This window comes from Ahaetulla prasina, chromosome 13 (assembly GCF_028640845.1).
Source record: "Ahaetulla prasina isolate Xishuangbanna chromosome 13, ASM2864084v1, whole genome shotgun sequence".
Taxonomy (NCBI): Eukaryota; Metazoa; Chordata; class Lepidosauria; order Squamata; family Colubridae; genus Ahaetulla; species Ahaetulla prasina.
In genome coordinates, this window is record NC_080551.1 from 26,778,228 (window position 1) to 26,802,739 (window position 24,512).

General features: G+C 48.7%; 4 protein-coding genes across 7 annotated transcripts in view; 3 read left to right on the top strand and 1 right to left on the bottom strand.

Annotated features, from left to right (window-relative positions):
* Positions 1–2,858: 2,858 nt before the first annotated feature.
* LOC131184780 (ras-related protein Rab-27A-like) lies at positions 2,859–9,075 on the top strand. Its single transcript, XM_058156488.1, has 6 exons — positions 2,859–3,333; positions 5,925–6,100; positions 7,834–7,919; positions 8,315–8,418; positions 8,624–8,747; positions 8,895–9,075. Exons 2-6 carry the CDS (start codon positions 5,948–5,950, stop codon positions 9,073–9,075), a joined length of 648 nt encoding a protein of 215 aa, XP_058012471.1. The 5' UTR covers positions 2,859–3,333; positions 5,925–5,947.
* Positions 9,076–9,220: 145 nt separating this feature from the next.
* LOC131184656 (ras-related protein Rab-27A-like) lies at positions 9,221–10,558 on the top strand. Its single transcript, XM_058156266.1, has 4 exons — positions 9,221–9,342; positions 9,738–9,841; positions 10,047–10,170; positions 10,320–10,558. Exons 1-4 carry the CDS (start codon positions 9,221–9,223, stop codon positions 10,498–10,500), a joined length of 531 nt encoding a protein of 176 aa, XP_058012249.1. The 3' UTR covers positions 10,501–10,558.
* A 138-nt stretch (positions 10,559–10,696) lies between these two features.
* On the top strand, positions 10,697–12,399 carry RSL24D1 (ribosomal L24 domain containing 1). Its single transcript, XM_058156263.1, has 6 exons — positions 10,697–10,992; positions 11,074–11,187; positions 11,303–11,375; positions 11,464–11,527; positions 11,866–11,951; positions 12,186–12,399. Exons 1-6 carry the CDS (start codon positions 10,912–10,914, stop codon positions 12,254–12,256), a joined length of 489 nt encoding a protein of 162 aa, XP_058012246.1. The 5' UTR covers positions 10,697–10,911; the 3' UTR covers positions 12,257–12,399.
* A 7,854-nt stretch (positions 12,400–20,253) lies between these two features.
* Positions 20,254–24,512, bottom strand: part of UNC13C (unc-13 homolog C) — a 72,607-nt gene continuing 68,348 nt past the window's right edge. For all 4 annotated transcript variants that reach the window (XM_058156248.1, XM_058156249.1, XM_058156250.1 and 1 more), the window contains 3 exons: positions 22,218–22,310; positions 21,605–21,764; positions 20,254–21,527 (listed from right to left, as the gene is read on the bottom strand). In XM_058156248.1, the coding sequence (XP_058012231.1) occupies positions 21,239–21,527; positions 21,605–21,764; positions 22,218–22,310 (542 nt within the window). In that variant the 3' untranslated portion in view covers positions 20,254–21,238. The remainder of the gene's footprint in view (positions 21,528–21,604; positions 21,765–22,217; positions 22,311–24,512) is intronic.

A 24,512-nucleotide genomic window follows, 5' to 3' on the forward strand; every position in this document is an offset into this window, starting at 1 on the left:
GCAGGCCGCTCCCGGAGGAGAAGCGAGCCCCCCCGGGACTTCCTGCCAAGGTGACCTTTCGATGGATACGTCGCGGTCTCAGCCCGTGAGCCGAAGCGGAGCGCGCAGCGTTCTCACGTGCCGGGACGCTCCTCAAGCCGAGGCGCCTGTGACATAAGCGGAATAAATTGCTGGGAAATGGACACGTTGGCCTTCCTTTCTTTCCCGCGGCTCTGCCACTTTCGCTTTGGGGGAAAACCCCGTTTTCCTTGCTTATTATAAATGACTCAAGACGGGAGCAAAATTTCTAGGATTTTATGTTCAAAGGCAGTCGGGTGTCATTTGTTTATTTGTTATCCCGCAGGACTGGCATAGAATTTTTAGATTTTATTATTGGTTTTAATTTTTAATTGGGTTTTATGATTTTTAAATGTATTTTAAATTGGGGCCAAATTTGAATAAGTTTTTTAGTTATTGTTTTATTTGTATTGTGTTATTGATTGTTATTTTTACTTGGCTGTAAACCGCCCTGAGTCCTTCGGGAGAAGGGCGGTATACAAATTAAATTATTATTATTATTATTATTTATTACCTTATAAAAAAGTTTAAATCACACGACACCACCCATGGGTAACTAACTAATCCTGCTACTAATAGCCCTAAAGATGCAGCCCACAGGGAAGATGTATGTAAAACCCACCCAGCCACATATGGAGGCAACCGCAGTGGAGATTCTCTTGTGCAAATCATGCACTTTGCACAGGGGTCCAAACTGGTCCGGAAGAAGCTGGGGTATCAGGCCTTCGCAGGAGGGAAGCTGGATCCAGGGCTGATGCCTCTTTTTCCCTTTTTCTCTCTTCTCTTTGCAGTCCTGGATCTGGAATGGACTGAGGTAGGGAACAACCAATTGGGGCAAAGCACACAAAAGGGCCCAAGTTTGGTTGCCAATCAGCCCTCCAAAAGACTGCTGTCAAATCCCTAGTCAGCCGCAGGCCCCTGCAAAATATTCCCCTCTGAATGGAGCCAAAGGGGTTTCTGCTTCTGGAGAGACAATGGTTTCAGCTGTGATGGGACACAGGGATATTGCTGCTTCCTGCCCCTTTCCAGGCTAGAATCTGCTGGCCTTCAAGGCCAGCTCTGGCCTGGTTGTGGCCTTTTAGCCCTCGTGGAGGTTTGGGGCTCAGCAACTCCACCACACCTGATACTACCACCAGTATAAAGAAGAGCTAGGCATGGCAAGGAAGACCCCCACCCTCTGCTGCAAGGGGCTCCAACCAGGGACTGCCCCTTGCCCCAGTTTTTCTGGAAGTGAAAAACACTATCCTGAATGCCATCACTTGATCAGCCAGCCACATGACTGTCAGCTGAGGATCACTGGAGGACGAGCCAGCCCAGCCAGCTGGTTGGGTTTGGAGCCTGTCTCCTGGCTAGCCTGTTGCCAGACCCCTTGAGCATCCAGTCTTTGTTTCTAGAGCCTCTGGCCACTTCAACTCCCACCCTCAGACCTGCCAGAACCTCTTTCCAAGCAGCTATGTGCCACTGATGTTCTCAGACACTGGGGCAGCTCTTCAGCTCAGGATGGACTTCCTGGATAATCTTGGTTTTCTGCTGCTCCAAAACAAATGCAATGGTTATAGGTCAGTGGACCCCAACCCTTTTCATGGACTGGAGGGGGCGTGGTTTCATGTGCTGCCTGTATTCCACAGATGGGGCTTCACTTGTTTGCACAGCCTGTTATAGGTTGACAAGCTGCAGAAAATATTCCCATCCAGTCATCTTGCAGGTTGATTTTCAGCCAGTCTCCAACTCTTTAAGCACTCTGAGAAGGGATGCAGAGGTAAATGTGGCAAGGCTGGCATAGCAGAGGAAGGAACTGGCAGCTTGAATGGCAGAAGCAGGGGGATAGTCTTCCATGCTTCAATGGCTTCTATTATTATTATTATTATTTATTAGATTTCTAAAGCATCTTCACTTTATAAAGTGGTTTGGTTGCAGTTGCCCTGACTCAGCAATACACACCTCTTTAAGAGAAAATGGTTTATGTGTCCAGAGTGGAGGCTTGGCTGCTGCTTGGCTGTCCTGAGGCCACTGGTGAATCTCTAATATTCATCTATGCTGATTCATAAGAACAGGGACCTTGGCCCATCCTGCCAGTCTGTTTCTATAGCGTCCATCAATTACTCAAGAAAGCCCACCATTCTCCCACCAAATGCCCCACAGAAGCAGTCTCACTAAGAGCCATTGATCCCCCAGATTTTCTCAAATTGGTCCCACTAATTTTAGACACCAGCCTGGCATCTTGTAGTAGCAGATTCCAAACTTCATTCTGCAGACAGTGCACAAACAGGATGGCAAAGGAGTTGAATTCCACTGAAATAAGCCATCTGGGCAGACTGCAGGTCCCGCATCCACAAAAGATTTCCTTAGAATATTAGCCATGTTCATATGAATGCATATTTTAAAGCGCTTTCTGCTGAATTTAAGCACTCTCAATTGCTTAATTTAAGCACCCTCGGACCCATCTTTTCCATTGTTTCTGCTTGTTTATGTCCTCAAAGAGAGCAGATCCCCTCCCTGTTTTGCAAACTTAACACGGGGGTGGGGGGATGTCTCACTGCCAGGCAGAAATTGCAGGCAGGTTTCTTCTGGTAACCTCAGCTTGGGTCCAGACATGAGCCTTTTGAGTCTTGGGATTCTTTTGAAAAGGATGTGAACTGCACTTCAAAAGGCTTTGCATATGTTCTGCTCTGATGAGGTATGAAAAAAAACACCTCAGATGTGCAATCAAGAAATAGCTGTTTGTTTTAGCAACAGACTGATAAGCCCTTGATGACGCCATTTCCTACGGAAGCCAGCCACACGATACTTTTCCTTTTATTTTTTGCTGCTCCAGATCCCTCCTGCACTGTAGGGTGGTGGTATGAGAGCCTTTGGGATTAGTGCATTTTACCTCTGTAGTTGTCAAGCTACAGAAGCCCTTCTCAGCTGAAGACAAGAGTTTGCAAGATCTGCCAGAGTTCCCCCTCCCCTCTTAATCTTCAGCAAACAGTCCTCCCAGCTCTCCTGTCCAGTTCTCCTCCTCTACAGAGGAAATCCTGCAGGGCTGGCTTACACTACCTCTGGGAAAGTGGGAGAGGCATCCTGTGCAAAGACAGCTGCAGAGGGTCTGCGACTGAGGGAGGGCTACCATTGTACGGAGGCTGTGTGTGGCAAAAGATGAGAGGCAGAACAGACTTAGTATTTTAGTATTCTGTCTTGATGAAATTTGAGCTGCTGAAGCCTTCACAGTAAATGGCCACATTTGCACATGCGCGCACACACCCCTCCAGCATATGGGAGAGGTCTTGCTAAAAGGTAAGTGGGGAGCATCCTGCTAAACTGTGAAGCCATCTCCTCCCACAACAGCCTAGGGGTATCTAGTCACATTCCTCAGGAGACCCCCTCCTTGGCATCTTGGGTTTATGCAGCAGAAGACACCCCTCTCTTGCATCTGCCCCCCTTCCATGCCACGCCCAAATCTGGATCCTTCGGTCAGAAGAATTCCAATCCCTTCCTAGACTAGCTCTTCTGCGCAGCCTACCTCTTTGCTAGGCCTTGATGGAGGCAGCTCCCTCTGCAGGGACTGGGATGTCTGGGCACAAGGCTGCCCTGTGAATTGTCCAGCTAAATCCACTCGCTTGGCAGAAGGAAGCCCACAAGGCATTGAAGGCACCCTCAGCTCCTGCAAACGAGGAGGGGTGATGGCACAGCCCCTTTCCCAAACCTGGTGCCGTTGGCTGGCCTCAGGAAGCACACCTTCCACCCATCACAGTCTCCAGGTGACACGTAAGCTGCTGCGGCTGCTGTTCCTGGCTGGGTGAGAAGCAGGTGGGGCTCGGAAGGCCAGCCCAAGGCACCTCTGGCTCTGGCGGCAGCAGCATCAGAACGGTGAGCGGCCAGCCTCTTTGTTGCAGAGTGTAGAGGGAAGGGAGGGGGAGCCCACTTAAGACAATGACTCCCTTCACCAAGAGAGTTTTAGCCTGGCTGCTTATTGCAAAGCAGCAGCTCGGGAGCAGGGGTAGTTTGTGTGGCAAAAGCAGTGTCCTGGGCCTGGGGTTGCTCCAGGGAGGTGGAATGACCAGGGAAGACTGAGGCAGGTGCCAAGCAGTGGAGGCAGGCAATGCCCATTGGCTTCCGTGTAGCCCTTTTCCTTTTCCAGCATTCTGCATGGAGGCTCCTTCTGCAGAAATGGACAGGCTGTGGGCAAGGTGATGCAGCCAAAACCATCAGGAAATGTAGGAGGCTAATGCAAAAAGGAGATGGGGAGACAGAGATCAGCCCAGGCAAATATGATTCAAGGGCCCACTGTGCAGCAAAGCAGCTGTGCCAGGATGTCCTGGACAGAGAGAAAGCTTGATGTTCCTAAGAAAACCCACATCTATCTGCTCACAGAGATCTGGGGGAGGTTGTTTGCAATGGCTCCTGGGGTAGCCATGCAGGGTGCAAATTCAAAGTTTAGCCTTCTGGCACTGCCCTCCAATTGGCATAGTAGAAGACTGATCCCTCCCTCTCATCACATGTCAAGCTGGGGTCTGGTGCTGCATGGCAGTGCAGGGTAGCTAAGGTTATCTAGGCTAGGGATCCCCTGCAAAGTCAATTGGGGGTGGTGTGGTATTTCCTGCAACCTAGACTCCTGAAGGGGGAGTCTCCATCATGACTGTTGCGCTACTGACCCTCTTGCCCCATCTGTATCCTGGATGTGCAGGCAGCCTCTTCGCCAGGCATTCTGGGAAGGATCCCCTTGGCACTAGCCAAAAATCTCCCAGGCTTCTCCTGGCAACTCAGTGGCAATCCAAAATCCAAATAGACAAAGGGAGGAGGCTGCAGATTCAATATTTGCGGAGGGAGGAGGCGCCTCACTTCTTGGCCAATTTCAGAAGTTCAGCATGATGAGAAGCCCTCCTTGGACCCACCTGTCTTCCTCAGCTTCGCTATCTCACTTCCACTTCCCAACTGTCAAATGCCCGACTAATCTGAAACCGAGCTTGCACTCTGAATTAGTAGACCACCTGTGTAGAAGGGATAAAACCAGTGGTGGGATTCAGCCACTTCGCACCACTTCGGGAAAACAGGTTGTTAACTTTCTGAGCAGTTTGGCAAACTGATTGTTGGAAGAAATGATTAGGGCAGAGAACCGGTTGTTAAATTACTTGAATCCCACCACTGGATAAAACTATTTTTTCTCAGTAATAAAAACATGCAAGCAGATAGGCAAAATCTAACAGGCAACCATGGGGCTCCAGGAGGCAGCAGGCCAAGGGAAAATGTCCCTTGGGTCTCCTGACCAAATGATTCCCAATGATTTGTCTCTGTCCTTGTCATGGAGAAGGAAGAGACGGTTAGTGAGTGTTCATGTTTAGGGACAAATGAGGAAACGTTTAGACTCTTTTAGGCAGCCTGAAGGCAACTGATGGGCATCTAGGGGCTAACCTCTGAGGAGGCAGCAGTGGGAGTGTTCTGAAAGTACATGTCTCCCCTTTTCCACTGAGAGGTACTTCAAAGGCGAGCATCTCTCTAGTATTATCTGTGTGGAAAGCCTGTCTTTTAAAAGATTACCAGGGAGGGCTGGATACCGCCACCTGCAGCAGAATCTCCTGGAATGAGTGGTGGGTCCCAGAGAAATCTTGACCTCCCAGCTCCATTTAGAAGGCTTTTCAGCCCTTTCTTTTTGCCATGCAGTTCCATACCACATCATGGCAAAGATCCAGAGGCTTTTGACCTTTTGATACCTATAATGCACCAAAGTCACCTGCCAATAATTGTGTTACCTATGGACAAGATGTGGAGCAGCGTTCCAGGTACCCAGTGTCCTTTTGAGCCTCTTATTGGGCCCCACACACTTGATAGGCTCCTCTGGGACCCTCGACTCAAAACTTTTCTTCCTTTCTTCCTACCCTCTTCTTCAGGCTGTTACTGAAGATCACTCGCTATGTCTGACAGGGACTACGATTACCTTATCAAGTTCCTAGCCCTTGGTGATTCTGGGGTTGGAAAGACCAGTTTCCTTTACCAGTACACAGATGGGAAATTCAATTCCAAATTCATCACAACTGTAGGCATTGATTTTCGGGAAAAAAGGCTGGTAAGTCCCAGCATGGTTTGCTTTCTCCCTTCTAACGACATTCCTCATTTTTGGAAGAAATTTAACTGTAGATGAGCTGTGCAGAAGACTCATTCAGGAAATCGCACTTCAGGGCAGGTGAAGAAAGAAGGGGAGAGGCAAAGATGCTTTTCCTTCCGAGATTCCCCTCCCCACCCCCTGCGCCTTCTGTCCTCTTGGTCCATCTTCAGCAGCACCTTTGACCTGAACTCCTGCTACTTTCCCAGCCACCAGCTTGGCTTTCACAGCCATCGACCGTTACAGCATGGGCACCAAACAGTGACAAAAAACACCACTTAGGACCAGATCCGGCTGCAAGGGAAGGTGCAGAGAAAGTGCTGATTGGTTACCTTGTTCTCACATACTGGCTGTCGTTATACGCACCGAAAGAGTCAGCATCCACCCCTTCTCAACTGCCTTCCAGCCACCCACCCTTCCAAGAGTGGAAACTGGGCGGGGGGGCAATGCCCTCCAATCTTGTGGCATCCAGCAGAAGACAGCTGGTAGCCAAATGCTGTCTTTTTCTGCTTGTCCAAGCAGGGTGTCATCTGCAAAATCCCCCCACCTGGTTCTTTGCTCTTCTGCGCAAAATTCTGGGTTGCCGTTTTGAACTGCTCTGGCAGGCTGACTAAATGACTATGCCTCCAGTAACAACTTTGCCTAGTTAGAATATGCTCTGGTTATCCACATCTAGCCTTCTTCGGGCTGATGAATTTGAGACTTTTGACAGTGGATGATAGAAACTTTCTTTCCTCCTGTAAAATTTCTATAAAGCAGCCTTACTTTCAAATCAGCCCAAGGAGAGCAAAGCGTTCCAGAGAGCTGGTTCAATCCACTGGCATTTACCACCCCTTTCCATAGTGTAGAAGACAATACTGTCTCTAACACTGCGAACCCTGAGCCCTTCCCTGGCATTTTCCCAAACAGAGAAATGGCTGTCTTCCACTCCAAGCTCTTAGCTATGCTCTGGAGGGAATTAATTTTCCTTGTGTGGGACTGCCTGCAATCGATCCTCCTCCAGACTTAGAACCTGGCTTCTTGTGCATCCAGTGTTTTTGTGCCCAACAAAAGACACAATGCCGCCAGGTTTGCAGTTCTTTAATATGGTTTCTGCAGGCAAGTTTGAAATTTGCTGCTTCCTCCCTGTGGGTATGGGGCTGCTGTGTCCAGGGATGTTCCTGTACATTAAAAACAAAAAAATATTTAATTATGGTTCACGCTGAAGGGAATTTTGCAGATTCACAGTTACCCAAGTTCAGATATGTCAGAAGCAGGAGCTATGCATGGGTGCAAGGAACATAGGTGTTACTGCTGGGAGGAGGGTGAATGGCAAACACCAGCTGAAGCTCTATACAAATTGTAGATGCACTATATAGACATGCACTATAAACACCAGCATAATAGGAAAAGGGAGAACCAACCTGAAAGCATCCCCACTTTTTTTACAGGGGCAGCATAATGGGTTGGAAGGCAGAAACACTGAGATTCTGGAAAACTACGGGCGGGCATAGGTAGCAAACATGGGACTGCATGGATTTACCTATACAAACATTAGTGAAACACCAATCTGCTTACTTTTCTAGAAGTTCCACAAATGAAGAAAGCAAATGCTCTATTGGCTTCCTCAAAGCATTGGGGGAGGGGGGAGGAAGAGTGAAAGATTCCTGGTTTGTCAGCTGATGGCTGGAGACATTCACAAATCCTTTTGGAATCAGGTGTACCGACCCAACAGACCAGACGGGGTCAGCGGCCGAGGACAGAGAATACATCTTCAGTTGTGGGACACAGCAGGGCAGGAAAGGTGAGCATGTTTGAAAAATGGACTGAACCACCCACCTCCACTACCCAGCCAATTTGGTTCCTGACGGAACCAGTCGCCTCGATGTCTCAGGGCAACCAGAGGCTGGCAATCCCTCAGTATCACCTGACCTATGCATTGGGTGTTTTCTATGGCTGAAGAACATAGACAGAATCTAAGGAGCCCCTGTGTTCTTTATAATGACTTTAGAAATGGCCCTTAGTAATTAGGAAGTTTATTCTATTCCTTTTAAAACTTCAGACCAATATTTTGCTCTTAACTAGAAAGTCTAAGGAAGGTCCTGGGCTCAGGGGACAAACATGGATGTGTCGTCTTGTGTCTATAAAACACTGAAAGGAGAGAGTAGTAGGGTAACTTTTAGCCCTTCCTCTTGCTAGGTTCCGTAGCTTGACAACCGCCTTCTTCAGAGATGCCATGGGCTTTCTCCTGCTCTTTGATCTAACCAGCGAGCAAAGTTTCCTCAATGTCCGGAACTGGATGAGTAAGTCTCACCCCACTTGCAGCCTGGGCTAAGGGGAAACTGTCAGCAGGACCCGAGCCAGACCAGCTGCAAGGGAGGCCAGTTGGAGCCCCATGGCCTCCGCCCCAGGGAGCTTCCAGTCAACCGGCTGGGCCTCTGCCAAGGGGCCGGGGTGGGGTGGGTGCAGCCAAGCCAGGGGCTCCAGCTGCTTTCCCGTTCCTGGCAGGCCAGCTGCAGACGCACGCCTACTGCGAGAGCCCCGACGTGGTGCTGTGTGGAAACAAGAGCGACCTGGAGGGGCAGCGCGTGGTGAGGGAAGACGACGCCAAGCGGCTGGCTGGCAAATACGGGCAAGTGGCTTCCTCCTCGGGCGGCGGCGAGAGGCGCCTCGCTCCCCTGCGGGCCCCGCGGGCGGAGGAAGTGCCACTCCCGAGCGGAGGGCCTGGGGCGCCCGCGGCTGCCTCCGCCCGGCCTGACCCTGCCCGCTGTGCTTGCAGGGCGCCCTACTTCGAGACCAGCGCCGCCAACGGCGCCAACGTGGGGCCGGCCGTGGAGTCGTTGCTGGGGCTCCCCATGAGGCCCATGGACCGGTCCGTGGACGGCCCCCACCCCTGGATCGCCAACGCCCCCCCCGAGACGGCCCCGCACCCCGCCGGCAGCGGCGGCTGCGGCTGCTAAAGGCTCTGGCGCGGACCAACCCCGTCCGGCAGACGCGCAATAAACCAGTCCGTGGCCAGATTCCGCGTTTTCTTGGGCCGCCGTTTCGCCGCCGCCGCTTGATGGGGAGGGGAGGAACAGTGAAAGATTCCTGGTTTGTCAGCTGATGGCTGGAGACATTCACAAATCCTTTTGGAATCAGGTGTACCGACCCAACAGACCAGACGGGGTCAGCGGCCGAGGACAGAGAATACATCTTCAGTTGTGGGACACAGCAGGGCAGGAAAGGTGAGCATGTTTGAAAAATGGACTGAACCACCCACCTCCACTACCCAGCCAATTTGGTTCCTGACGGAACCAGTCGCCTCGATGTCTCAGGGCAACCAGAGGCTGGCAATCCCTCAGTATCACCTGACCTATGCATTGGGTGTTTTCTATGGCTGAAGAACATAGACAGAATCTAAGGAGCCCCTGTGTTCTTTATAATGACTTTAGAAATGGCCCTTAGTAATTAGGAAGTTTATTCTATTCCTTTTAAAACTTCAGACCAATATTTTGCTCTTAACTAGAAAGTCTAAGGAAGGTCCTGGGCTCAGGGGACAAACATGGATGTGTCGTCTTGTGTCTATAAAACACTGAAAGGAGAGAGTAGTAGGGTAACTTTTAGCCCTTCCTCTTGCTAGGTTCCGTAGCTTGACAACCGCCTTCTTCAGAGATGCCATGGGCTTTCTCCTGCTCTTTGATCTAACCAGCGAGCAAAGTTTCCTCAATGTCCGGAACTGGATGAGTAAGTCTCACCCCACTTGCAGCCTGGGCTAAGGGGAAACTGTCAGCAGGACCCGAGCCAGACCAGCTGCAAGGGAGGCCAGTTGGAGCCCCATGGCCTCCGCCCCAGGGAGCTTCCAGTCAACCGGCTGGGCCTCTGCCAAGGGGCCGGGGTGGGGTGGGTGCAGCCAAGCCAGGGGCTCCAGCTGCTTTCCCGTTCCTGGCAGGCCAGCTGCAGACGCACGCCTACTGCGAGAGCCCCGACGTGGTGCTGTGTGGAAACAAGAGCGACCTGGAGGGGCAGCGCGTGGTGAGGGAAGACGACGCCAAGCGGCTGGCTGGCAAATACGGGCAAGTGGCTTCCTCCTCGGGCGGCGGCGGGAGAGGCGCCTCGCTCCCCTGCGGGCCCCGCGGGCGGAGGAAGTGCCACTCCCGAGCGGAGGGCCTGGGGCGCCCGCGGCTGCCTCCGCCCGGCCTGACCCTGCCCGCTGTGCTTGCAGGGCGCCCTACTTCGAGACCAGCGCCGCCAACGGCGCCAACGTGGGGCCGGCCGTGGAGTCGTTGCTGGGGCTGCTCATGAAGCGCATGGAGCGGTGCGTGGACGGGCCCCACGCCTGGATCGCCAACGGCCCCGCCGAGACGGCCCCGCAGCCCGCCGGCAGCGGCGGCTGCGGCTGCTAAAGGCTCTGGCGCGGACCAACCGCGTCCGGCAGACGCGCAATAAACCAGTCCGTGGCCAGATTCCGCGTTTTCTTGGGCCGCCGTTTCGCCGCCGCCGCTTGATGGGGGGAGGGGGGGACGGCCTTCTCCTTGAGGACTACCGCCTCGGGACCAAGAACCCAAACACGTCATGGCACGAGAAGGGCGGGGCAACAGCGCTCCCGGCGTAGCTCCTCTCACTAGGGGCCTCGCTCGGCGGCCGGAACGGAAGCCGAGGGGGCGGAGTTCCGCCTGACGCGGGGATGGTTCGGCGCCCAACGCACGCGCAATGGGGATGACGCGGCCTCCGGCCGGCAAGAGGCGCAGCGAGTCGAGGTGCCGCTCTATCCAGGCCCCCCGAGGCCAGTTTCCGCCTTCGCCTTCGCCTTCGCCATGCGCGTGGAGAAGTGCTACTTCTGCTCCGGGCCGGTGTACCCGGGCCACGGGATGCTCTTCGTCCGCAACGACTGCAAGGTGAGTCGAGGCCCCGCTCCCTCCCTCCCTCCCCCGTCCGTCTGTCCGTCCGTCCCCCTGAGCTCAGCTATTTCCTCGCAGGCGTTCCGGTTCTGCCGGTCCAAGTGCCACCGGAGCTTCCAGAAGAAGCGCAACCCGCGGAAGGTGCGCTGGACCAAGGCCTTCCGCCGGGCGGCGGGCAAGGAGCTGGCGGTGGTGAGTAGGCGGCGGCGGCGGCGGCGGCGCCGGGCGGGCGGGCGAGGGCGCGGAGACCGAGCGCGAGCGAGCCGCCCCTCACGCTGCGCGCCTCTTCCCTCATCTCCCCACGCAGGACCGGTCCTTCGAGTTCGAGAAGCGGCGCCACGAGCCCGTGAAGTACCAGCGGGAGCTTTGGAGCCAGAGCGGTAGGGCGGAGGGGGAGGCGGGGGTCCGCCACACGCCGTTCTTCCTGCGCGGCTTCCCAGTTGACGCGCGGTTGTTTTTCCCTTGCAGTGGAAGCGATGAAGAGAGTGGAGGCGATCAAGCGGAGGCGCCAGGCCAAGTTCATCTGGAACAGGTGCGAGCTTTCCTGCCCGCCGGGTCACCCCTGGGGGAAAAAGCCGGGCGGTTTGGATGTGTCCTGTACAAAAACCTTATTTTCGGGAATCTGCCGTTTTGGGACCGACTGGGATTCGGCTTTACCAGCATGCAGAAGTGTAATGAAAAAAATGCATGAAAATTAGGTCACTGACCTTGTAAAGTTTCTTAAATTGCTTGAAATGCTAAATATTGAAAGGAGCTTTACTGGGTTTTATCAAAACTTCCCATCGGAATAGCTGTGGGTTACACGGGTTCATAAAGTAAAATGCTTCTGCCGTGACACTTGTTAGCTTTTCCTTTTCTCTTGCCTTCAAGATTAAAGAAGGGGAAAGAGTTACAGAAAGCACAGGACATCAAAGAAGTCAAACAAAACATCCACCTCATCCAGGCCCCCCACGCAGGTGAGCAATGGAATCAGGATGGCCTGAGAGTAGAGATTCTTGGAGAGGCTTGTTTGACTAATCTACCAAAACTGTGTCTAGGCCTAATGGCCTGATGCTTTGGGGGATTTGGTTGTGATCTCCTCTCTGACTGGTTCAGAAGCTGCATCTGAACTCAGCATTCTGCGAGGATTCCACCGTATTGTTTTCAGAGACACCTAAACCATTTGCTTACCTGTGACTTCTTTCTTTCAGGCAAAACCAAGGTGATGGAGGAAAAGATGGTCCAGGTGCTACAAGACCCAGTGCCCATGGAAGATTCTTGAAGAGTTATGCTCTTTGGGTTCTGGCCTATTTAATTTGGGGGGAGGGGCTGGGGCTGGTGTTTATAGTTCATGAGCTGCAACTTCAAGGGGAATATCTGTAAACCAAGTATAGAAATTAGAAATAAAATAGGGGCCAAAATTGATGATTTGGTTCAAAGATTTTTCAACTATTTAAGGCCAATTAGACAATTAGAGCTGTTGTCTCCATAAGAATTAGTTAGCCTAGTGGACAGTTATTACTTCAAGAAGCAGGAAATGGAGTGCTGCGACATGGCTGAACCATCTCGGGCATCTGGACTGTTACTCAGCTTTTAAGAAAGCAGACAGATTTTTGTTGAAGCTGCGCAAGGGAGTGCAGAGGCTCAAACGCCATGGTTACTTTATGCTCCCAGCTGCACCGTTGAATATTGCACTCTGATGGGGTGCTGTGGTTTCTGACATATGTAGGGAAAAAGCGCCAAACAGCTGGAATTCAAAACAAGCCCTACATGGAGGCGCCTTCCCCACCTGGAAGGGCTGATCTTGGTCATAATTCCATTTCAGCCAGCCAGCCAAGTGATGACCGGGCAAATGTGAGTCATCCAGCAGCTCTGGGCAATCCCCAACTGTAATGGGACTTTGTTGGAGGAAGCAGAGATGGTGATAGCCAGGGAATAGGCACACAATTAGGCAAGTGATCAGTGGCAACCTTCTGTCCAATTTAGAAACCTCACTCCTAAAAACAATTCTCAACCTGGACAACTTTATAATGTGTGGACTTCAACTCTTGGATTATTTGGGAATTCCAGGAGTTGAAATTCCCGCATCTTAAAGTTACCCTTTAGGAGACGGTCCTTACAGGCTGAAATTGTTCAGCATGAGTTTCCAGGCATGTCCTGTTGGCTGTTCTGGGGGATGTGGGTGGAGAAAAGGTGGTTCTCAATTAATGGGCAGAAAAGAATGCCCTGCGTGACTACAGAGTCTCTGATATTGTGGTTAATATCAGAGTCTCTGATATTGGAGCTCCAGCAGGCCTGGACTCAAGCATGTTGCAAAGCTGCACAGAGCTTAGGCCTTCAAGCCCTGGGGACAAGGGTCCCTTTCATTTGTAGAAGTGTATCATCTATTAGAGAATAGTTAGACTAACTACTACAGATTATTTGGGACATCTATTGGTATTTGGATCCCTTTCTCCTCACTAGTCTATTATAGATTTGTGAACACTTGGGCCTGGCATCACTGTCATGGCCTAAAAAGAGGCACAAAGGGTTAGTTATGACCAGGAGGTGTCTCCACCCTTCCTAGTGATTCTTGCTGCTTTAACCCGACTCAGCTGACTGGCAAATCAGATGGAGTAGTTGAGAAATGAATTGCAAACCGTTCCTTGTAGATGCCAAACTCCTTTCTCAAAGGTTCCTGGTCTCCAAGATGCTGCCTGGCAAAGGCTGCAGACGGCACTGCCTTACATCCAGTAGAGCCAAGACAAGGTTTCTCTCCCCTTTCCTTAGGTTGCAACGCTCCCCATTCTTGGTGATTCCAGTCCACTCTTGGAAATGCATCAGAAGGATGAAAAAAGGTCAGCCGTTCCTTAAGACTCCTTGCCTGCTTCTGGCAGAATATTGATGCATGGTTCCCAGAGGCAGGGCTAGCACCAGAGTGCCTTCAGCATCTCTGCTTGTTTAGGATAGCCCACCCGGAGAGGCCCAGGGAGGAGTGGATGGAACAGCACAGAGGCAGGCAGCAGCCTGAGACAAACAGACAGCTGGCTTGGCACAGCTGGCCTAAAGCCACAATTGCACTGCCTGCTCTTCTCAAATGTGGGTGGATGTAATTTCTGGCATCTTATTAAAGATGGGGAGTGCAGGGAAATCACACAAGGTGGCTTGCGATAGCACTTGCTGGGAGAATCAAGCCAGGAAAGGTGCAGCCATTTACCCTTGGATCTGCCACCTTAGTCTTCTCTCAGTGGCATAATACTTTGGATTTTATTCGTAGGCTGATTGAAACTCTTTACCTATATCTGCTACTTCGGGTAGCAAAAGAGATTGCTTGGCAAAGCTGTGGAGCGCCGTTTATCAGATGACTTCCAATATGGCAGAACAAAAGTTAGCCAGAAACACACATCTTCATAACTTTCAAGCAGGAACAGAGTTCCTCCCGAGACCCTAGTTCTCCCAACCGCCTTTCCAGGGTAACCAACAGCCTAAGACACCTTCAGGAGATGGAGAGGTTATTTCAGTCTGCTAAACAGCAACAGAAGGGAAGTCACCCCTTTCACTGCCAATGACCTGTCAAGCCTGAAGCGGCAACCACTTCCCTGATCATAGCACCAAGAGTGGAAGAAGCCCAGCTGCCCTCATCCCCATCAGCAACAATGTTTAACAAATGCTTAAATGGAAGGCCATATGTTTGTAGGTTTGCTCTAAACCCTGGGGAGGCTGAGGACCCGTTTTATATAGCATTAAATTAATTTTGTATGAGACTTTCATCATCTCTATCCTGCAAGCCAAGGATTTGTTTTCCTCTGAAATAGAGCAGGGCCCTGCCTTTTAGACTTTCTATCTGTCAAGTCTGGTGATCTCTTCTTCCCAGGCATGACTGAGCAGCTGGGATGTCAAACTGCACTCAAATATTAATGTTTTTGACTCAGATGTACTCCAGAGTAGAATGTACTGCCTGAACTGGCCATCTCTTTCCTGCCAGAAAATGGTGCCAACCTTAATGGAGGTGTACTGGACAGAGTAAGGAGGGGGGCTCCCATGGGCTTTGTTTCTGTCTCCTACCAGAATTGCCAACTGGCAGAAGAACATCCATGGATTGCAGTGGAGAAAGCAAGCCTTGACCAATGGTTCAACCAAGGGGTTCAGCTAGCTTTCAAAGGTTGCTCAGGTTAAAAGGTTTTGCACAGATGCATTCCAGGACAGATTCTCTTGCCGCTCAGCTGCATTCTGCAAAAAGAAGCCGAGCTTTCAAGGTTCCTGCTTTGGGCTGGTCTTTGTTCTTGGTGGTGACAGCAGCAATCAGCACAAAGCAAAGCAAACTGTTCCGCTTCAGCTCCCTGTTATTCCCAAAATCCAAACAAAATGAGGAAAAAGGGTTCAGGAGGCATCTGTTAAAGATCCACTTTTGTACAGGTAATCCTCAACTTACAACAGTTCATTTAGTGATGATGAAGTTACAATTATGTCAATTTTTCAGCATCCCAATGGTCACCTGATCAAAATTTAGATGCTTGGCAACTAGTTCATATTTATGAAGCTTTCAATGTTCAATCACCTTTTGCAATTTTCTGACAAGCAAAGTCAATGGGGCATCCAGATTTACTTTACAACCGTGTTGATAACTTAACAAATGCAATGATTCACTTAACAACTGAGGCAAGAAAAGTAAAATGGAGCAAAACTCAACAAATGTTTCATATAGTAACAAATGTTTGGCTCAATTGTTGTAATTTGAGGGCTATCTGTATAAAGGTAAAGATTCCCCTCGCACATATGTGCTAGTCGTTCCCAACTCTTAAGGGGCGGTGCTCATCTCCATTTCAAAGCCGAAGAGCCAGCGCTGTCCAAAGACGTCTCAGTGGTCATGTGGCTGGCATGACTAAATGCCAAAGGCACATGGAACGCTGTTACCTTCCCACCAAAGGTGGTCCCTATTCTATTTGCATTTTTTAGCATTTAGCATTTCAAACTGCTAGGTTGGCAGAAACTGGGACAAGCAATGGGAGCTCACCCTGTTACGTGACACTAGGAATTTGAACTGCTGACCTTTCAATCAACAAACTCAGCATCTGAGCCACTGTGTCCCTATCTGTATAGGTGGGAACAAATACCCAAAGCAGTGACAAAATATAGCCCCCTCCTCCAAATTAGGATTCAATGTCCAAGTGGCCCATAACTCAGGACAACAATGCTCATGTCATGGCAAATCCTGACAAATTATTTTTATTTATTCATTCATTCATTTACGTATTTATATCTGTCCATCCATTAACTATCATCTGTCTGTCTCTCATTATCTATCTATCTATCTATCTATCTATCTATCTATCTATCTATTTATCTATCTATCTCATCTCTCAAATATTTTTATTAAAAAACATCAGAAATTGCTTTGCAGAAAAACATGCTTTGAATCTTGGTGTAATCCTTTCTTCTCCCTGGGAAGGCCTGTTTTCTCAACCTGGCCTTTCTGTTCGGTCTTGTCTTTCTTCTTGACAGACCTGCTTGTTTCACATTGTTTAATGAATGCTAAGATATCTTTATTATTCAAACTTTTTTTTTTATCAGACCTTTAGGAGAATCTTAAAGCCATCATGCTCAAGATGCATTGTAGATGTCCAGGCAGCATCTGCACAAATGTTAGTACACTTTGGCTGGGATACCATCTGGATGGCACCCTCAAGTCTGGAGGCTTCCTAGCAACCGCCTGCAGAAGAGACATTCGCAGCAGTATTAGACCTCTTGAGAGCTGAAACGATCAGCTGTGCTTTTAGAAAGACGGCGTCCACTTCAGCTACTTTTAGCCATGAGGGTCTGGGGGTTTTTCCTCTTTCTTTTCCCCCACCTAGAGCCATTATAGTTCAACGCCCCACTCTAGTCTGATCAGATCCTTTCAGAGCCAATTAGAGTGTCCCTCCAAATTGTATCCACTACAATCAGCTGGCTAACCAGGATGGCATGGGGTGCTTTCTCAAAGGCTTTGCAGATGTCTACTAAGAAAGCTACCTGATCAAATGAGGTAAAGTTACTTTGGCAACACTTGCTTGATTCTTGATTATTTCCACTTAAGAATCTTCCCAGGTATAGATAACAGTTCCCAGATTCTCCTGTCCCATTTTTAAAAATAACAGCCACTTCTTTCAACCATCATTGTCTCCAGAAATTCTCCAAAGTAATATATGAAATAAGGCCAGTTCATCAGCAAGGGCATGGATGAAATTTGTGGCATCCTGGAGAGAAAAATTCCAGCCTCTGAAACTGTAAGTTTAGTCTCAGCCTACAATGCTTTGGTACTGCTGGGTGCAGAAGACAGAACAGCAATAGGTGTGGATCTGCTCATCTTCTTCTGTTTGCTTGTTTCTTGTGGTTCTGCCAAAGTATTTTCTTTCTTACCCAGCTGGAGGGCTGCATTATTTCTCACCAGGATTCTGGCTGGTTGAATCGTCTTCCTTTTGATTCCATTCCTGTAGGGACTTCTTTTACACACTTTGAAAAATAGGCTCCCAACATCACATTGATGTAACTACAACAGATGAATAGCTAGTGATTCAACCTCTTTTATTCACTCTCACTGTCCTTAAGAGATTAAGTGGTTGGTGGGATGGTGCAATTTTCCTTTCCATTTTTCCTTTCATTTATCAAATGAGAAGAAACTTCATAATTAAAGAATCTCTAAAAGCAATAAATCTGTAAGAGAATCTTACAGATTATCAGTTTATTATTATAATCTTACAGTTTATTATTATCAAACAGTCCTACTTCTTTTGTAATCACTGTTTGCAAATGGCTATGAGGCTGCTGCTGACTGTTGCTTTTTGTTCGGTGTGGCTTGAATGACAGGTCTGATTTAAAACCCAGCTGAGCCCATGTACTCTAACCACATGAAAGGGAAGCAAGTATGTGGGGCTAGCCCCAGAGGCATGGGGAGCCAAGAGCTGCTTGCCAGTGAATGGAAGTCTTGCTTTCCTGAATGGCCACTTGAGGAAAGGCCTGCTGGGGCAGAAGATCACAGCCTTTGCCGTTGGCAGCTGAAAGGCCACACCTGATTGCCTTCCTAGGAACTCTGAAAAGGTACAAGCCCCAACTCAGTGCAAATGGGGCCTACAGGGTGGCACTTTTGGCCAGCAGATTCCAGGGGCTGCCCAAGAAGGTTGCCCTCTGTATATCCTGGTTTTCTGACAACTGGGTGCCTGGCATAGAAGACAGCTGACTTTTTGTATATTTTAATGGGCATTTTGCTGGTGACGATTCTCATGGAATGTTGTTTTTAAAAATATCACACTTAGTATACCAGACTTTGGAAGCAAGTTAAGAAATAATTAAAGAGTTGGCACTTTGGCATCGGGCATTTTCTTTGTTCCTGGAGGCTCTGGAATGAAAGATAGGATTTTGTTTTGCCATGGAAATCCAACTGACATCCAATTAAGGCTTGTTCCTTCTTGTCCATGGATGCAAACTAGTGAATGTGTGTTTTGTGCTTTAAAAAGATACTCCCCCAAAGCTCAGTTGCCCATGTACGTAATTGCACTGTATTTTTCTTCTGCCACAAACTTAGGAAAAAACAGAAGCAAAGGCATCTGCTCACATTCTGCATCCCCATCTCCAGCAGCCTTCCAGGATTCAGGAAGGGAATGGCAGGAATATGTATGCCCAGGAGGCCACCAGCCACCTTGGTGGCTTCTGAGCTGTTCCTGAACTTAGCCTAATACAGAGCTTGATGAAAGGATGCCAACAAGCCCAGTTGGCTGCCCCATATTCTAAAGAGGAGCCCCCAACTTCTGGAAAAACACTGGAGCTGCTTGCAAGAAACAGGTAGTAAGAGACCAGCAATAACTAGCAAATGACTGAGATTAAACTGATTTTGAACTTAATAACCGCAGCAAGGCTGTTGATTGGACAATATTGGAAGAAAAAAGAGTTACCTACAATAGAATGGATACTGAAAGTTACTAACTTGGCTGAGATGGCTAAAATCTCAGCCTTTCTGAAAGACAATGCGCAGGAAAGATATTTAATTGAATGGAAAAAATGGATTGATTATTTACAAAACAGATATCAGATTAAGAGATATCAGATTGCCTTTGAATAATTAGGATGTATTATTTTATATAATGGGGGGGTTAGGAAATGAAAAGACTTGGATGAGGTTAATTGGATTAGAAGGGAAAATTTTATTCTGTTTGGTTTATGTATAACAATACCTTATGATTGACCCGGGAAGCGGGGGGGGGGGGGAAGGGGGTTTTGCAGGGGTGGGAGGGGGGAAATGTTTTTGTTTGTTAAAACTTTTTCAATAAAAAAAAAGAGCCCAGCAATAACTAGCAAATGCCAACTCATAATATTTCAGTGATCCATTGGTTTAATTGGTGTTTCCCACAGTAGCATTTATTGGTAGCGAAGTTCATTCAACCAAGGCTACAGCCCTCCATTCCAGCCTGCTGGGTGGGGTAGGGTGGAGGGTCGGAACAAATGGTTCAACAACTCAGATGGCTCCATGGTGCACCCTATGCAAGCGGCCTTCCCTTGGCTGATGTCTAGATCTATTTCCCTGTCCATCACATGTCTATAATCAGCCCCATCCCCCATCCGGGAACATTCTCTGGAATACAAAATCTTTGTCAAAGGCAAAACCTTCCTCCCCTCCATTCCCCACCCTCAGTTCCCCAGTTGCTGCCTCTCCCAGGGATTCATATGGGCAAGGTTCACCCTCTTCAGTGGGCTTTCGTCTCCTTTTTCTAAAAGACTAAGAAACCAACAGCCAAAAGGAATCCACCAGGAGGGCCGTGTAGCAACAGTGTGTAAGGAAAGATTGGTTTCTCCACCAAGATTTGGTACAATTTTCCCCCGCTCCAAACTTTCCCATTGAGCAAGGCTTGAGAGCTGTTTCTGCATGGAGCCTGTTGCGGCTAGCACCTGGTTGTGACTCCAGGGCCTTCTGGTCTTGGGGAAGGGAAGAAGACCTAAAGCAGCTCCACTAGGTCACACCAGAGCCTCTAGGGAGAAGTTAATGGGCCAATAAGGAACAAGGAAGAGCAGTTTCTTCTGCCTTTATTTTACAATTTCTCATGAAATATATTTACATCACATGGATGTTTGCCTCCATGCAGGACATAGGCATGTTGCATAAGTAGAAACTTTTATGAAAATAAAAACAAGAAAGCACTTAACTGAGATTTCAGCTAAGAATCTAAAACAAAATCTCTAACAGCCAGAGTGAGAAATGTTAACAGCAAAATTGCTTCTTGATGGAAACCATTCACCAGCAGGCTCCAGCTAATTAACCCTGTATAGTCCAACACCATTTCACACAACACAACCTTGGGAAACTAGTACACCATACTGAAATTCATTCACTAGGTATCTTCCTCGGATTACCCGTACCAGCATCCTTTTGAGGCACATCCTCCTCATTCCAGAGGTCCCACCCCAGATGCCCTACCCAGAGAACTGTCATGTCACTTGGGACCCATCCAGACCCGAAAAGCTCTGAACCCAGAGACAGAATTACTCCTTAATAAAAGTATGGAATTACCTTGGTATCTTTGGAGAACAAACGTATCTCAAGATATTAAAGATCGGTAACAAACGTGACCAGATGTCTTGAGAACTTGCTCTGCCAGCTCTTCCTCACAGTGATAAGTATGAAAGACTGGGAAAGAAAGGTCAGCATAAAACATTTCCACTTTTTAAAAGTTTGTATGCAAAAATCATTTCTTTAAATCAGCAACTATAAAATTACAAACACTTTCTTGAAGTAACTATACCTGTAGATGGTAGAAAAAGGATTTCAAAAGCAAGACTTAAATGGACTTTGCATAAAATGGGAGGGAAATAAGGCCAAGTGTCCAAAGTGATGTGGAGAAATGGGTCTGCAGTAACATGAGGTTGCCATGGGCTGTAGGACAGTTAAACAGGAAATGACCACGAGGAAATGGCTGTCATGAGACAAAATCAGTATATCTCAAAAGATGCCGTTCATAATTTTGCTCCTTGCTGCAGTTTTGGCACTTCATTGGAACAGTTCCATTTTTTCCTCAAGAATCAAAACATGTAGAAAAGATTAACAGCTCTTGAACGTACCTTGCAAATACAGTAATTTATGTTCTGGCAAACACAGAAACAGAGTCAAACATTCCCACAGACTTGCACATACATGCATGAGTCAGACATCGAAAAGACAGATTCATCAAGGTTCTTAGACAGATTCTGTGCAAGAACCTGTCCAAGTTCTGTCCAAAGACAGGTTTTTGGGGCTGGAGGTTTGCATTTCCTTGCTGGAATTTCAGGCTGTTTCTTCAGTGGACCGTGTTTCTAACTTGAGGCGGACAAACTCCTTGGCAACTTCATCGCTGGTCCTCTGAGAAAGGATCTGCAGGATTGTCAGCCCAGCCTCATCCACAGAGATACTTCTCAGCAGAGGGTGCCATACAGGGCTGCAGCCGCCACTCTCCAGGAGGGTCCGCAGCTGGACCACGGCCACCCCTATGAGCCGGTCTTCCCTCGCAAAGCAGTAATCCTTCACGGAAAGGTGCAGCTCGTAAGCACTGGGCCGCTCTTCACTGCTCAGGAGACTAAGAAAAGGGAAGAAGGGGATTCAGAAAGAGAACCCCCCAGCCCCTCAGCCACACAGGCAGCAAAAGCCACTTACAACTGGAATGTCTCGTTGTATTTCGGGGACCAGGTGTTGCTCTTGCTTTTGGTGCCGTGCTTCCTCCGCTTGTTGCTCAGGCTGGGCCCCAGAATGCAGACCTCCACAAAGGGGCGGAAGGTGGCGCTAGTCTGCCAGACGAGCTCCTCGATGGCTACAACTGCATACAGCAATGGAGACCACAGGCAGACACGGCTCACAATGTGGCAGCCTTATGGACCCACTTGTTCAACCTCTCCGCCTCATCTTACTCCTCCATTAGTGATACGGAAAGGAGGGGCAGAGAGGATGAGCTGCCAGAGATCGAAATGATGCTGGCCCTTAACTAATTGCTTTATTCAAACAACATGACTGACCGAGCTGCTTGAGAGGCTGACCCTTATCTGCTGGCAGCCAATGACCACAATGACCCACTCATACAGCAGCCATTTTTAAAGGCCTTCCCAGCCCCTGGCTTTGAACGATCAGAAAACAAAACTGAGTTCCAGCAAAGGAAAAAAAGAAGTCCCACCCTCCTTCCCCATCCCTCTTGAGCCCTTTCAACTGCCTAGAGGAGCCTGCTTCTCCACAGAGGTGGGCTGGATTTGGGACAAGGAGGCATTGCCAACCATACCTCTGACAGTGACTTTATGCTCGCCAGTTGCAGGGTGTGTTGCTAGATCCACCTGGAGACTAATCTTCCCCACCGTGTTGTCTGTTGTTTGACCTGCATCAGAAAGGAGATAATGACTTGTGGACAGTGCCCAGAAGTGTGGCTTAGGCTACAACCGAATGTTGGCATTGTGGGAAGTAATTGTGGAGCATTGTGGAGCGTAGAACAAATGCACTGGGATGGAAAAGGAAGACACAAGACATAATGAAAATGTTCTTCGAAGATATTCTTGTGTCCCTGCAGCAGAAAAGTGCATGCAGATGAAAAGTGCCTTCAGGAAAAATGCAGCTTGGAAGCCAGATCCTATGAATGTCCCTAAGCAAGGACAGCAGCTGCCGTTTCCACCTCTTTTCTTCCATCTACAGGGGCCTAAGCGGCACCAGTCCCCTCCCTGCAACTACCAGACTAAGCCCAAGGATACTCTGCAGGAAGCCACACCAGCAGTTCAGGAAAGTAAAGTCACGGAATGAACAAGTGGTCTGGCTAGAGGAGGCCTGTGGTGAAAGCAAAAGCTCAGGTGTGGCTGAACCCAGGCTGGGTCTTCCCAGCTTCACTGGGGAGGAGTGGGGGGGGGGGCTGTGTGGCTCCTTGCCATAAGCATATTTTAAGACGAAGATAGTGAAATGGTCCCTACAGTCCAGGAATGGTCCCTATAGGATGGGAAAGAAATAACTCAGTTCAAGGAGACTGGTTTTTCAGGCCAATCACTGCAGAGGCAAGAAGATGGTGGGATGATGTCCCAGGGAATGCCTGAAACAATACTTGGGAGTTTGCCTGGCTCAAGGCAGAGAGTAGCCCACCCTGCCTGCTCAACATGGCAGTTGCCGCCACCGCTGCTGCTGTTCCTGCTAATTTAGATGCACAACCCAGGGGTGAAATGCTCCCGGTTCGGACCGGCTCGCACAATCTGGTAGCGATGGCGGCGGCTGGTTCGGAGGACTGGTAGCAAAAATCCCTGGCCCCACCCCCTGCCTCTGCTGAGCCTCACCATTAGCAGAGGTTTGTTTTTTTTATGTTTAAAAGCAGGTTTTTCTTCAGCCGAAACATGCCTTTAAAAGTAAAAAAAAGCCTTTGAGGATCCCGCCCCTCAGCTGAGATCAGCAGAGCCTTTAAAGTTTTTTTAAAAAAAAATTTAAGGCTCTTCTGGCGATCTTACCTGAGTTCCTCATCAGCAGAACCTTAAAAAACATGTTTTCTGTAGAAAACATGTAGAAAACCTCCTTTTAAGAGATTCTAAGGCACTTACCTGATTACTGATCGAACACATGGCTTTTTTCCCAGCCCGAAAGCCCCAGTTTCACTTTCAGCACCAGACAGAATCAGTTGCTTAGCTAATCTATTTCATCACTGAGCAACTAATGCTGGCTGGCTTTGCTGGCTGAGGAACTCTGGGAATTGAAGTCCATAAACCTTAAAGTTACTAAGGTTGGATACCCCTGATCTAAAAAAATATAAATAAAATAAAATAAAATAATAAAATAAAATATTTGTGCAGCTTTCTGAGATTTGGTGTGTTTCTGTAGTGTTTCACTCTAACTACACAAACACACAAAATCTCAGAAAGCTGTATGTGGTATTTTGTGTGTGTGTGTGTGTGTGTGAGTTGTGTTGTGTGTGTGTAAAGTGTGAAAGTTGGTTTTTGAGCTTTTTTGGCTGTGTGAAGTGCAGCTGCTTTTACATTGTGTCAGTTGTGTTGTGTTGTGTTGTGTGTGTATAAAGTGTGAAAGTTGGTTTTTGGTACCTCTTATTGTTTTTTATACTTTGTTTATTATTTTTATTATTTATTGTTATTGGCCACGCCCACCCAGTCATCTGACCACCAAGACACGCCTACCACTTAAGCCACGCCCACAGAACCAGTAGGGAACATTTTTAGATTTCACCCCTGGCACAACCTTTCGACAAAGCTCATTCATCACCAGGGGCTGCTCCACTGGCAGAGGGATCTTTAGAGATCCCATGGATAGCTCCTAGCTCCGTGGGGCCGCTGCCTAGAGGGGATGGCTTCCCCATTAATTGGACACCGCTGCAGCTTGGCATGCAAGAGGGCAGACCGTCTTAAAGGAGCAGAGGAGTCCTGGAGATCTTCTTAATTACAGGTAGTCCTTGATTTGCAACCATTCATTTAGCGACCATCAAACTTACAATGGCACTGAAAAAAGTGACATGACTGGTTTTCACACTTACAACCATTGCAGCATCCCCATGGTGTTACATGATCAAAATCTGGGCACTTGACAACTGGGATGTATTTGT